The sequence below is a fragment of the Microdochium trichocladiopsis genome, assembly GCF_020744255.1.
Source record: "Microdochium trichocladiopsis strain MPI-CAGE-CH-0230 chromosome Unknown B0I36scaffold_14, whole genome shotgun sequence".
NCBI lineage: Eukaryota > Fungi > Ascomycota > Sordariomycetes > Xylariales > Microdochiaceae > Microdochium > Microdochium trichocladiopsis.
In genome coordinates, this window is record NW_025763557.1 from 943,951 (window position 1) to 956,866 (window position 12,916).

At 56.6% G+C, this 12,916-nt stretch overlaps 4 protein-coding genes across 4 annotated transcripts; 1 reads left to right on the forward strand and 3 right to left on the reverse strand.

Annotated features, from left to right (window-relative positions):
- Positions 1–4,853: 4,853 nt before the first annotated feature.
- On the forward strand, positions 4,854–7,050 carry B0I36DRAFT_340118 (uncharacterized protein). The gene is given in 7 exon segments (XM_046155925.1): positions 4,854–5,280; positions 5,366–5,592; positions 5,698–5,837; positions 5,974–6,067; positions 6,084–6,087; positions 6,160–6,270; positions 6,352–7,050. 7 exon segments carry the CDS (start codon positions 5,146–5,148, stop codon positions 6,937–6,939), a joined length of 1,299 nt encoding a protein of 432 aa, XP_046004954.1. The 5' UTR covers positions 4,854–5,145; the 3' UTR covers positions 6,940–7,050.
- Positions 7,051–7,888: 838 nt separating this feature from the next.
- Positions 7,889–10,085, reverse strand: B0I36DRAFT_369810 (uncharacterized protein; the record flags this gene model as incomplete). Its single annotated transcript, XM_046159829.1, has 2 exons — positions 7,889–9,458; positions 9,622–10,085. 2 exons carry the CDS (start codon positions 10,083–10,085, stop codon positions 7,889–7,891), a joined length of 2,034 nt encoding a protein of 677 aa, XP_046004955.1.
- A 70-nt stretch (positions 10,086–10,155) lies between these two features.
- B0I36DRAFT_299873 (uncharacterized protein) lies at positions 10,156–11,629 on the reverse strand. The gene has a single exon (XM_046151991.1). The coding sequence runs from the start codon at positions 11,599–11,601 to the stop codon at positions 10,306–10,308; it is 1,296 nt and encodes a 431-aa protein (XP_046004956.1). The 5' UTR covers positions 11,602–11,629; the 3' UTR covers positions 10,156–10,305.
- A 111-nt stretch (positions 11,630–11,740) lies between these two features.
- Positions 11,741–12,143, reverse strand: B0I36DRAFT_369811 (uncharacterized protein; the record flags this gene model as incomplete). The annotated part of the gene is made up of 2 exons (XM_046159830.1): positions 11,741–11,988; positions 12,047–12,143. The coding sequence occupies 2 exons, from the start codon at positions 12,141–12,143 to the stop codon at positions 11,741–11,743; spliced, it is 345 nt and encodes a 114-aa protein (XP_046004957.1).
- Positions 12,144–12,916: the final 773 nt, after the last annotated feature.

Genomic DNA, 12,916 nt, shown 5'->3' on the forward strand with positions numbered 1-12,916 from the left:
TGACGACCACTACCATGACAGTCATTACCAGGGCGAAACAAGGGGTGCGCGTTCCCTTGCCTCAACCCCCGGGACCTGGGGTAAGGACCAGGGGTTAAAGGGGGCTACGCGAGGGAGGGTTAGAGGGAGAGAGATAGAGAGAGAGAGGGAGAGAGGGAAGCAGGCGACACGTATTTCCTGGTTTGCAAGTATGATCAACTAGTTGAGCTACTATACATTCGGCTGCAGCAATAACGACTACAAGCACCAGGTTATCGGCTATAGCAGTGCGCTACGAGTCTAACGGCGGCGTTACTGGGGGCTAGGTCGGTCTGCTAAGCTGGTCTACGAGCAGCGGCGGCGGCAGTAGTAGCGGCGGCTAGGAGCACCGGGTCCTCATCTGCATATCGTGTAAGGTCGGGGTTCGGCCAGGCAACGGCGTACAGCTGCACTTCTAGCGGATCTACCGTCTAAAGGGCGAGGTAATACGATAGACCCTCGATTATAGCTACATGGCCGAGCCGATTGCGGATCCGCAGGCCGTCTAGGTACCCGCCGACGGTTCGCCTCACGTGGAGTAGCTACCAGTCGTCGACGGCCTCAGCTACTCGGACTACCGCTTCCTTACGACGAGCCGGAAGCTAATTAGGGTCCACCGCTCGTAGTTAGGACATAACAGTACCTAGAAGGAGGTACGACTTCAGAGCTTATCGCGAAGAAGCCGCGCTCGGTACTAGGTAGTCGAGCAAGTACAGGGTAGCATAGGACCTAACGGGACGACTAGCCTAAGGTCCATCGCCTCTAGCTCCCCTTAACATCTACTAGCGGACTATCTTACGAGATACGAAGAAAGCCTAGCAGCCGAGCTCGAGGAGACACGCCGGATAGTTAATAGCCGGATAGGACCAAACTTCGAGTCAACCTAGGTTCGCGAGATAGGCTAGGCGAGACACCTAGCCGGGAGCAACATAGGCGTGCACTTCCGGACGAGCTTGAGCGCCTTATCTACTATAGCGCGCGCTAAACTCCGAGGCGAGGCAGAAATTACCGAGCAGGACCGCCTCCTCCGGCTCGGGGTAAGCTTCGAACGGCTTATCGCGAAGGCTCTCGAGCGGATAGCACAAGTGCCGAACGAGGTGCTCCGCTACCTAGCCAGCTCGGACGCCAGCCGCCCGGCTACAGGCCCTTTCAAGACGGAGAAGGAGCAGAACACAAAGGACAGGTACCTAGTCTATTAGAAGCGATATCTCTATTACTACATCCGGGCAGGCCGGCTTGGCCGAGAAGAGGCCACAGAGAAGCTCCGGATCCGGTTTAACGACGCCCAGTAGGCTACACTCACGGACATCATCCAGAGATTGGACAATACCTCTACTCGTAATAAGGACAACAATATCTCTATAGTCTCGTCTACCTACAGCAATTCCGAAGAGCCAGAGACTCTAGGGTACGAGCTAGACGGAGGAGATAACCACGTCGAGGATCCAATAGACCAGGCCGTAATGGCCTTCTATATCGAGTCGCTCCAGCAGAGGATCGCGGTCCAACTATTCAGCAACCCGCTCCTACACTTCACAGCTATACTAGGGATTAGCGGTACTCGGAAGAGCCACGCCTAGAGGCCAGCGAACGAGTATACCACCCAGATCGCAGGACTTATATGGTACGCCCGTCTAATTATACTGGAACATAGCTTCGCAGGTTATAAGGACGGTAAGGACAGCGAGGACGGCGAGGATATCGGCCAGGAAGCTATCGAGCACTTCCGAGTACAGCACCGCGACTAGCTCGCCGATAGCTCATTCTCGCCATTTAGTACGATAATCCGGATAATAACATACGGCAAGGGCTTCCGTAAGAAGGAGGGCGGTACGCCACAGCTTATGTGGGAGGACAGTAAGGAGGCACTACGATATCTCGGCCAGCGTATACCGCTCGACGACTTCCGGGTAATAGCAGCCAGTCTCGTTACGGACGCAGAGGAGCTTATAGACCAGCTTATATTCGGAGAGTAGGTTCCGCTTAGCCAGATCGTCCCACTCCGACAGATCACCGATAGTCTCGCCTTCGAAGGGCCCGGAGCGTCATTCGCGACAAACGAGAAGAACCGCTGGCTCGAGCCAGGCTTCCGGAGGCTGATGGGACCAGGAACTACCCAGCTCTAGGACGACGAGGCGGGAAACTTCCGTATCATACAGGTCCAGCAGTAGCTCGGCCAGCTCCAGTCGTTCCGTCAGGCTCTACTCGCCAGTACGCACACGTAGGGAGGTCAGCCCGGGAGAGGGCCGGAGATCATGACGGTCCGACACTATAATACGCAGGATATGATCAGAAACGTCTTTATGTTTAACGGCCAGGTCATGCTGGTCACAGACCGCGATAAATCCAAGGCGATCCGCGGAATCGGCCGTAAGGTTGCACGGTTTTTACCAGACATAGTCGGACGACTTATAGTCGCATATATTCTATGGATTCTGCCGTTCGAGCGGCTACTACTCGCGGACGCCAAGGCCCAGGCCCAGGGACTCTCGAATTCGCTAGACGCATAGCTCTAGAAGGACAACCGGAAAGGGATCTGGACGACGGCCGAGCTAAGCAACAAGCTAGCAGCCGTCACGACGGAGCATATCGGTGTTAAGCTGGGCGTAGCTGACTATCGCCACGTCGCTATCGAGCTAGGTCGACACATTCGAGGACTAGTTATCCAGCAGCTCGAGGTTAATATGGGCGACGAGGCCGACTGGGACAACCCGCAGAACTTTAAGGACGGGCTTACTAGCGAAGCACGCAGGCAGAACAAGGTCGAGTACGTTTAGGAGTTGCAGGCCACGCACGGCAGCGCTACCGCCCGGCAGCACTACGCAGTCAACGTCCAGTTCCCGAACCAGCTACAGCCGCAGATGGTAGCTAACTATCGGGAGATCAGCCGGCTATGGCACCAGTTTCTCGGCAATAGGAGCAGCAGCTGCGGCGTAAGAAACCAGTTCCAGACGCCAGATAGGAGGCAGCAGGCGTCAGCGAAGCGGTCACGAGCCCAGGCCGGGATTGAGGACAGCAGTGGCTCCCAGACTCCAGACTGGTCCGCCAGACGAGCTATCGTCGCAGATCTGAATCTGCGGGGCAGAAGTAACGACAGTAGCCCACTAGCTGCGCGTACTAACGCAAAGCTGAACGACGGGCTCCACAAGTTACTAGGCGCAGACGCAGGCTGGCGAACCGACGAGCAACGAGACGCCATGCAGGAGATTCTAGCACTCCAGGGAGACCAAGTTCTTATTGTCGTACTACCAACCGGAGCCGGCAAGAGCGTATTTTTTATGCTCCCCGCCATTCCCAGCATGAACTTAGGCGTCAGTATTGTAATCGTACCATTTGTGGCACTAATTCGTGATCTGGTCGGCCCGTGCTACAAGCCCCTTCTCAGCTGGTGTCAGTGTCGGCACCACGTGCCGGAGAACAGACCTGCCAGATCCACATCACATCACGTTGTGTTGCCTTGAGGAGCTTGGCGTGGGGATGGCTAACCTGAAGCTGGGTCATCAACCCTATACGGAATTTGATAAGACTGAACATTCACACGTGGATTTTCTCTGTGTTCTTCCAAGACTTGAAACTCCACAGGGAAACCTCGAGCGACTCGCGCGTCGGCCAATCAAGAGCAGATTGGCGCCACAGATTGCCACTAGTCAATGATCTGCTTCTCCTTTTCTGTATCAAGCGGTATCCGACAATGCTCGCTTCACAGCTTCTCCTAGCCCTAAGCTTACCGGCTCTCCTCTCGATAGTTGCCTCTCAGCCACGAGTCAGTCCAGAACTACCCCAACGACAGGCAGCACTATGACGTGCTCCTGAAACCCTAAAGAGATTGCTGGAGTCGATCATTATGGTCTACTATCGCCTCCGGGGGCCGCCCTCTAAACCATCTGAAGCCTTTCCTGTCTCGCTGATCGCGTAGTGGTGCTGGTGTTCGCATGCGGTGGTGACCTTCTAGTGTTTGGCCCGAGATTATGCTGGTGTATGGGACATATTCGAGTGCCGGCGGGGAGAAAAGCCTCCCGCCTTCTATTGGGGAATATAAGAACGTTACCCCGAGCCCAGACGAGATGAGCCCTGAATGGGTCCTGAATGGGCCCTGAATGGGGGGCCTGTTCTGATGGCGACCCCCTTTTCTCTCGCACGTCGCTTAAGCAGCTGACTCGGAATGGGATAGGTAGGAGTAAGGAGCTGTTCGAATTTTCTCTCGAGGTGGTTACACAACAGTTAATGAATACTAACTTAATTTTTATATTACAGATTAATAATCGCCGCTGAAGCAAGCCGAGTCGGCCCCCTGGGGCTTGCGTGCTTATCCCGGTCAAGGGATGTCCAAGGATGAATACCGACTCGCTGGGCTCCGCGTGGTTGTCTGCCCTCCTGATCGACACAGGGAGGGAGGGACCGGGGCCATCCCCATTCGCGGAAGGGTCTCCGGCGTCGGCCCTCCACAACGCAGATCCCCCGCCATCTGCCGGGATCCGGACCCGCAGTGTGTCGTTTGTGGAGCAGCCGTTTGAGCATAATATTGGGCCAAGCCAAGTCAGTTCGGGGTTCGAGGCGAGGAGTGTTGGCTGTGTCTGTGCAGCGCTACTCGCTCGAACTAGACCTCTAGTGTCATGCATGCAGGACCGACAGCCCCCCAGCGCCCCTTTGCTAGCTCAGGGACTGCTCCACGCAGCCGTCGGACTTGCAAGGTCCCCCATGCTTGTTTGCATGCCCCGACCCTCTATGATGGAGACCCATGGAGGACAGAAAGTAACAGGCCTGAAAGGGACGACAAGTTGGTTATGTATTGGACTCTGGATGCCATGGCCACCACTAGTTCGCTTCAAGGATCCCTGGAAAGATGGGCAAGATGTAGGTGTGTGCAGATTCTGGCACAGCTTGCGGAGCCTCCTGTCCGCCGGCCAGGACACAGGCCAATATCACATGCATCCAAGGACTTCTGGCTCCGGACTCGTACATATCTGTGCCTCGCGCCCTCAACCTCAACCACCACTTCTTGTCGCATTCCCCCCCAACAACCATCCCAACTGCCGTGGAGCACCTAGCGCCGAAGCCATCTACTATTAGGCAGGTTCTTCCCGTTCTGCAACATTCCCACTCGTCGAGCAAGTCGAGCGAGCCAACATGTCGGCCATCGTGGAGTCTTTCACCTTGCTGTCCATCGCGCTCTGCACAATCGCCGTGCGGACTTGGTACCGATGGTCTCAGGTCGGCTTCTCCGGCTTCCAGCTGGACGACTATATCATGCCCGTCTCTGGCGTAGGTCACTCCCTGTCTCGCAGAACCCGGTCTTGCTCTTGGGCTGTGCTGGTTACAGGACGCAGTCTAAAACTTCCTCCCACAGCTACTATTCTCCCTCGTCACGACACTCGCGTATCTTGTTGGTGCCAACTACGACGGTCTCACGAACAGTTACATGACGGACGAGCAGCGTGCGGCTCTCGACCCCACGTCCAAGGAGGCCTACAACCGCGAGATGGGCTCCAAGATCCAGGTGATCGGCTGGTCGTTCTATGCGATGGAGCTGTGGGTGTTAAAGGTCTGCATCACTGTGTTTTACTCGAGGTTGACGTAAGTGCCCTTCTCACATTGAGCTTCAGGCCACCTCGAGATCGGCATGCCTTGCTGCTGTCGCAAGCAACGATCGTCGGCTAAAGCGTCGTCAAAATTGTACAGAACTCGCCTAAGCAACCTCCACACCCGCGTCCTCGTGGGTTACGGCGTCATTGGCGTGAGCTACATTGCCGTGGGGCTCTCAATCGTCCTAGGATGCCAGCCCATATCGCGTAATTGGCAGATTCACCCGAATCCCGGAAGTAAGACCGACTCCCTCGCCAAATTTGCCCTCCGATAATATCACCATCGCTCTGTTTCCCTAGAAGACTGTCAAGGCAGAGGCGCGCGAATTGACTTCTTGGTTCACAAACAACTAACAAATCGTCCCGTGGTCAGATCTCTGCCAACCTACCAACTCGAAGCTCAACGTCTTCATAGTCTATCTACCTAACGTGATCACGGACGTGTACCTTCTTTCCATTCCTCTTCCTGTACGTACATATTGTTCTGGTCACCGGCACCTCTGGACTTGGTATACGGAGCAATCCACTGACATCAGATTTCCCCCCTGCAAAACAGCTTCTCTGGGGCGTCAATATCTCGCTCCGCCGCAAGCTCACGCTTATGCTCCTCTTCAGCGGCGCCATATTCATCATAGCCGCCGCCACGATCCGCGCCGTCGTCATTATCACGGTAAGCTACCCGTCCAGGTCATCGTTAGCAGGCCTCCATCGCATCAGTTGGACCTTTGACTGACGGATATCTATCATCCAGGCCGGCCCCGAAGGTGCCGTCTCCGGCAGCCAGTGGGCGTGCCGCGAGATCTTCGTGTCCGCAGTCGTGTCCAATCTCCCCGTGATCCAGCCCCTGCTGCGCAAGCTGGCCAGCCACACGGGGCTCAGCATCCTGTTCAGCAGGTCTGGCGGGCGCTCCGGCAAGAACGGTGCCCACGGCGGCGCAAGCGGAGGGTCGGGCAAGAGCTACCCGCTCAGCGACAACCCCCGGACCGGCCCGCACTCCAAATCCTACGGCCTCGGCAGCCGCTCCAAGTTCGGCACCCAGCTGTCTCGCCATGCGACTGCCGGCCCGGCGGCTGCCGGTGCCGCTACTACGACTGCAGTCGCCGCGTGGGGCAGTGACGAGCATATCCTCCTCGACGGAGGTGGCAAGACGCTCAGCCCTGGCACCGGGGCGGCTGTCATGGGCGACAAGGATATCGTTGTTGGCAAGGAGATCACTGTAGTCACGGAGTCGGCGGCCGATGCCCGCTCAGGCTCCGTGCTGGGCCATCGTGACAAGGACGTCTGGGGCTACTCCGGGCGAAGGAAGCGCGATAGCTCGAGTGATCGCTCGAGCCGGTGAGGGGAGGTCGTGCAGTTGGTCTTGAGCTTAAGTGCTGGACGGCGAAAACATTTTGTAAGGCGTGCTTAGCATCAGGTAGACTGTTTAATGATGGATACACAATTGAAAAATTCTTTTGCTACGTAACCGTGCCTGTAGCATCGCGCCATGAGTGCATCGTGACAGAAGCTGTGGCTAAGGCCCTGTCGGTCGTTGACCATAAGGACCATACGCAGCCCTCTACCCCTGCTGCTACTGCCGCCCTGCCGATTTAACTGCCTGTAGCTGGCCGCCCTTAAGCCGGTGCCTCTGTCGGTAGTGGTAACTAGACCGCCCACGGCAGCTGGGATGCCTGCCTTACATAGCGTACAGATGAGTACGCGGCTTGCCCTGCGTAGATACAGTGCTGGCGTCGCTATCGTCGTGGCTCGCGCCGGCCCTGACTCTATCGTTGTCGTGGCTTTCGTGTCCGGCTCCTGTTGCGCGACGTTGTCTCCCTCAGCATCGCTGCGATCGCTGTCGGAATCGCCCCCCTGGCTGCTGCTGCGGTTCATTGTCCCTGCTGTCTGTGCCTGTTGTTCTTGGGGCTACTACTGTACTTCTCCTGTCGCGTGCATCGTGGGAAGAGGCCCCGAGCTGGCGTCGCTGTTCGAGCCCGTACATGTCCGTTTCATCCTCCTGCTCCCTCAACCCCCCCGGGCTAGTCCCATTACGCGGACGCGCTCTTCTCATTATTGCCCGTCACTCGCTTTCCTTTTTGCCCCCCTTGGACGGACGGGCTGGGCTGGGGGTTAAGGTTAGACCCCTGCTGGGGGGGGGGGGTCGTGGGTTAGCTGACCTTTTGCTGGCCGGGATGAACTCAACCTGGGGTACCGGAATGAGCTCAATGGCCCGTGCGCCCGCGCCCCCTGCCCACCAGGAGTGCGCGAAAAGTGAGCGCTTCCCGGCCGGGAATGATGGTCATATATTATTAGTAGATCCGCCGTAGGATCCATAGGATATAGGCGACCATTAGTCGGCCAACCGTCTCTGGTAAGAACCGTGCAACCTTGCGGCCGATTCCGCGGATAGCCTTAGCCTTATCGCGGTCTGTAACTAGCATTACCTGGCCGTCGAACACAAAGACATTCCGGAGCATATCCTGCGTGTCGCAGTGCCGGATCGTCATGATCTCTGGCCCTCTGCCGGGCTGACCTCCCCACGTGTGGGTACTGACGAGTAGAGCCTGGCGGAATGACTGGAGCTGGTTGAGCCACTGCTGGACCTGAGCCATACGGAAGTTTCCTACTTCGTCGTCCCAGAGCTGAGCAATACCTGGACCGACGAGCTTCCGGAAGCCTGGCTCGAGCCAGCTGTTCTTCTCGTGCGTAGCAAATGACGCCCCAGGTCCCTCGAAGCTAAGGCTATCCGTGATCCGTCGGAGCACGACGATCTGGCTAAGCGAAACCCACTCTCCGAACATAAGCTGATCCAGAAGCTCCTCTGCATCCGTAATAATGCTAGCCGCCATAAACCGGAAGTCGTTAAGCGGGATGCGCTGGCCAAGATATCGTAGTGCCTCCTTGCTGTCCTCCCACATTAGTCGTGGCGTGCCGCCCTCCTTCTTGCGGAAGCCCTTCCCGTATGCCATCATCCGGATCATCGCGCTGAAGGGCGAGAACGAGCCATCGGCGAGCCAGTCGCGGTGCTGCGTCAGGAAGTACTCGATGGCTTCTGGGCCGATATCCTCGCTACATTCATCGGCTGCGAATATATGCTCTAGCAGGAGGAGACGCGCGCACCAGATGAGCCCTGCTATCTGAGTTGTGTATTCAGTAGCTGGCCGCCAGGCGTAGCTCTTCCGGGTACTGCTGATCCCGAGTACGCACGTGAAGTGTAGGAGCGGGTTATCAAATAAGTGGACGGCAACCTTCTGCTGGAGCGACCTGATACAGAAAGCCATTACAGCCTGGTCTACCGGGTCCCCGATTCGGTCCTCTTCCTCGTCTACCTCGCCTCCTGGAGTAGCTGGCTCTTCAGACCCGATGTGGCTTGACGAGGCTGGAGAGGTACTGGCTTCCCGGTCGCTATCGGAGTTTGTCTCTAGTCGCTGGATGATCTCCTCGAGCGAAGCCCACTGGGGATCGTTAAACCGGATCCGGAACCTCTCCGTCGCTACTTCCCGGCCGAGCCGCCCTACCCGGACGCAGTAGCAGAGGTAGCGCTTCCAGTAGACCTGGTACCGGTCCTTCGTGTCCTGGCCGTTCTCCGTCTTAAACGGGGCGCCTGCTGGGCGGTTAGGGTCGACGCTTGCGAGGTATCGGAGCACCTCGTTTGGTACCTGCGCGACCCGCTCGATGCCTTTTCCGATCTGCCGGTCAAAGCTGACCCCGAGCCGGAGAAGTCGCTGCTCCTCAATAATCTCTACCTCACTTCGGAGCTTGACACGCGCCGTAGCAGATAGAGCACTTAGGCTCGCCTGTAGGTGCTCGCCCATATCGGTGCCGGCTAGGTGCCTTGCCCAACCCATCTCGCGGACCCAGGTCGACTCAGTTAGGCCCCTGCCGGCTATCAACCGTACGCCGCACTTCCGCTAGCTCGGTAGCTAGCCTTGCTTCGTAGCATGCGAGGCGTTCGTTTAATATATGCTGCGAGGAAGTAGAAGTAGAGCCGGCGGCATCTAAGCTGGCCGTTCCGGCATGTCTTTGCTCGACTACCCAGTACCGGGCATAGCTCCTCGGCGACAGGGTCTGGAGCCGTACCTCATTCCAGTCGCTGTTACTGCCACGGCAGCTGGTCGTATGGTCGTGTCCCGCCTGCGAGCGGTGGACCCTAATTAGTTTCCGGCTCGTCGTTAGGAAACGGCAGTCTGAGCAGCTAAAGCCGTCGATGGCCAGCAGCTGCTCTATCTGGGGTGATCCGTCGGTTGGTAGTGGTACGGTGTGAGGATTCGCGATTGGCTCGGCGGCGTAGCTGTAGTCGACGATCTGGCGTAGTGCCTCGCCCTTGACACGGTGCGTCCGCCAGAAGTGTAGTCGTATGCCGTCGTCTGGCCGAATCCCGACTCTGCATGAGACGCAGAGGAGGACGCGATGCTCCTGGCTACTACTGGCGTCAGCCGCAGGCCAGCTCAGCAGTCCGACCTTGCCGCCGGTGCGACCACCGTCGGCCTCGTAGCGTATCGCCATCGCTAGGCAACGATGATCTACTTGCGGTGGGTAGATGTTCACGGTCCTCAATAACAAATGCAGTGTTAGATCGAAGAGTAAGATAGTATATGTGAGTAACCCTAGCTAGGATAAGGCCGGGAATGACGGTCAGTGGGAGGAGCTTAATCCTCCGGACCTAGCCTAGACACCCGTAGAAGTATAGGGGGTTAGGTACTACGATAATCTAGTCTACACCTACCTACGCCTCCCGTTCCAGCTGCAGTCCCGCAAACATCTCCGGAAGACTGTCTGGCCCCCGCTTTGATATCTGGAAGCTCGATAATTTCCTTGTACTATGCAGATAGAGCATCAGATCCCCTTCTATACACTCCTCTATCACAACCTCTTCTACCATCAGTTCTGCGCCGAGTATTAACGCCAATAGCGGAGGCCAGCTTCCTGACCCGGCCGGTAGCTCCATCGGCGTCAAAACGAGTTCCCGGAGCGTAGACTTATGACGTTCTACCATATGCGCAATGCTATCCGCCTCACACACGATATAGCCTAGTCTGAGCTCGCGTAGTCGTGGGAAGTGCGCTCTCCGGCCGATGGTCGAGAAATGGAGATGCTCGTCTACTACGTTGAAACCGAGGTCGAGAACCTCGAGTTGTGGAAAGAGATGAACAAACGACAGGAAGTCGTCTATCCATACTCTCCTATCGTTCTGGAGGAAGGGCGATACCGAGAGACAAAGCTCGGCTATCACTGAGTGCCGCGCTCGCATAAACCGCGCGAGAAATCCAGAGGGAACTAGAAGGTCGGGCCGGATAGCCTCGTCTGCGAATCCGACAATGATCGACAGTGCTAGTGGCTGAGCCGAAGAGCTGTAGGTCGCCGTAAGCGTTTCCTGTACTGTAGCCTGTACGAGATCTAGGTCTACCATGTTGGTGAGCGTCGACACCATTCTCAACCCTGTTACTCGTCGGAAGGATCGTGCACCCCATGGGATGAAAGTGTCTGATATCTGGATGCTCTTAAGGTTCGGGAGCCGGGAGAATGCACTGGATAAGTAGCACGAAGCGATTCCCGACTTTATGAAGCGCGCCTGCTCTCGTGCATGGTCCTGAAGCCCCCGATTAGAATCGGCCGAGCCGGTGCCGATTTCTACCTCTCCAGCTGGACTGCCGTGGTCGGAATCATAATCGCCGATTGCGTCGCGTCCGGGGAGTTGGTCAAGTGGGACATACTCTCCAAGAGCATCCAGCCGAAGCTCGCTATACATAATCGCTGCCGTAGAGTCGGGAATGTGATCGAGACATACTATTACAGTCTCGACGCACGTCCGAAATTCCTCGCTACTAGCTATCTCGAGCAGATTCTCGAGGCTCGGCTCGTATAGCATCACGCCCCGAGAGCTGAAGTAGCGCCGGCGAAACAAAAGTCTTGTACCAGCCTCGACAGATCTGGAGGCATAGCGCAGTGTCAAGAAGGAAGGCGTATCAAGGAAGGACGAGATAAGGCTGATCAGCTCGACCGGTAGTTTCGTTAGCGCCATAGCGCCAGTGCAGGAGCGTCGTCACAGGCCGGCTTCGGTCGATGGCGGGGCTATTTGAAAGATGACACCTGAGCTTTATACACGTGTCACAGAGGGGTCAATCCGGCGATAAGGAACAGGGATCTAGATAACAAGCCGCTTAGTCTATATACGACAACTGGCTTGCAATACTCTCGCACCGCTCCAGCCAGATCTCATCCTCGTCACCAAACACCATGACGAGGGAGTCCACTAATGGCTTGCGCGCGGCCAGCAGCTCCTTCCGCAGCTGCATAAGCCTCTCCGGATCTTGTAGACTACACTTCGTGTTCCGTGGGTTCTCCCGCGAGCCCTTGGCCACGATCCAGCCTAGGGAGACTAGCATGCGGTTGTTACACCCCTTACGCTCTATAGCGGCACACGTCAGTACTGCGCGCTGTCTTCCAGGACGGGCCAGGCTACTTACCAATTTTTTTCGTCATCTCTGCCACGCTGTACGCCCTGTGCCGCCTCGCCCAGTAGCAGAAGCGCGGCCGTAGGAACCACAGCATCCTCGTCACCATTACGAGTGCTAGCTGCCCTGAGTCCTTTCTCCTCGCTACTGCTGATAGCTTTCTCACTAAGGATATGTAAGTGTAGGATTTAGGTCGCCAGTGGCGACGAGGTCGAACAACTCGCTCGTCCAGCTGACCAGGTCCGCGGTGGGGACCGTCTTGGCGGGCTCGTTGCCGAGGCTGTAGAAGGCGATGAGGGTCCTATATCCCCTTCGAAGGTAACCCAGACCTCCCTAGAGGCCTATATATAGTCGATAGTTAAGTCTCGGTAGTCGTAGTGTTATCTTATAATCTTACCGTAAGGCGTAGTAAGCTTAAGGCGCTAGCGCTACGTAAACTCTAGTAGTTCGGTGCTATGTATGGAGGACCGATGTGACGACCGCACCAACAGGGGACGATTGTTCGGGCAGGAAAGAGCACAAACAACTAGGCCACAGGATCAGGCGAGGGACAAGGGCGGACCATGTGGCAGTGCCGTCACAGGTTTCTTATGTAATCACGGACAAGGATCACGATAAGGATAAGGATCGGGTACCGTACCACAGTCATGCATATCTGCATGACCATCACTCCGCCAAGCATGACGGTCACCATCAAAAGCATGACCGTCGTGCAGAAAAGAATGACCACGCAAGACACACGATGAAGGACAAAGGATGTATAGATGGAGGATCTCTTAGCCCAGACAGTCATTACCTTTGTACTTCAGCGATCAATCTAAGTATCAGTTTCACCACACACTTGAACTAGTCACTCAATTGCCGAGACTGGTATCTCTTCCC

Bases quoted from the DNA above. Each gene is read 5' to 3' on its own strand.
- B0I36DRAFT_299873 (XM_046151991.1), bottom strand. From the start codon at position 11,601: ATGGCGCTAACGAAACTACCGGTCGAGCTGATCAGCCTTATCTCGTCC.
- B0I36DRAFT_340118 (XM_046155925.1), top strand. From the start codon at position 5,146: ATGTCGGCCATCGTGGAGTCTTTCACCTTGCTGTCCATCGCGCTCTGC. The intron at 5,281-5,365 runs GTAGGTCACTCC...TTCCTCCCACAG, and splicing joins ATATCATGCCCGTCTCTGGC to CTACTATTCTCCCTCGTCAC. The intron at 6,271-6,351 runs GTAAGCTACCCG...TCTATCATCCAG, and splicing joins GCGCCGTCGTCATTATCACG to GCCGGCCCCGAAGGTGCCGT.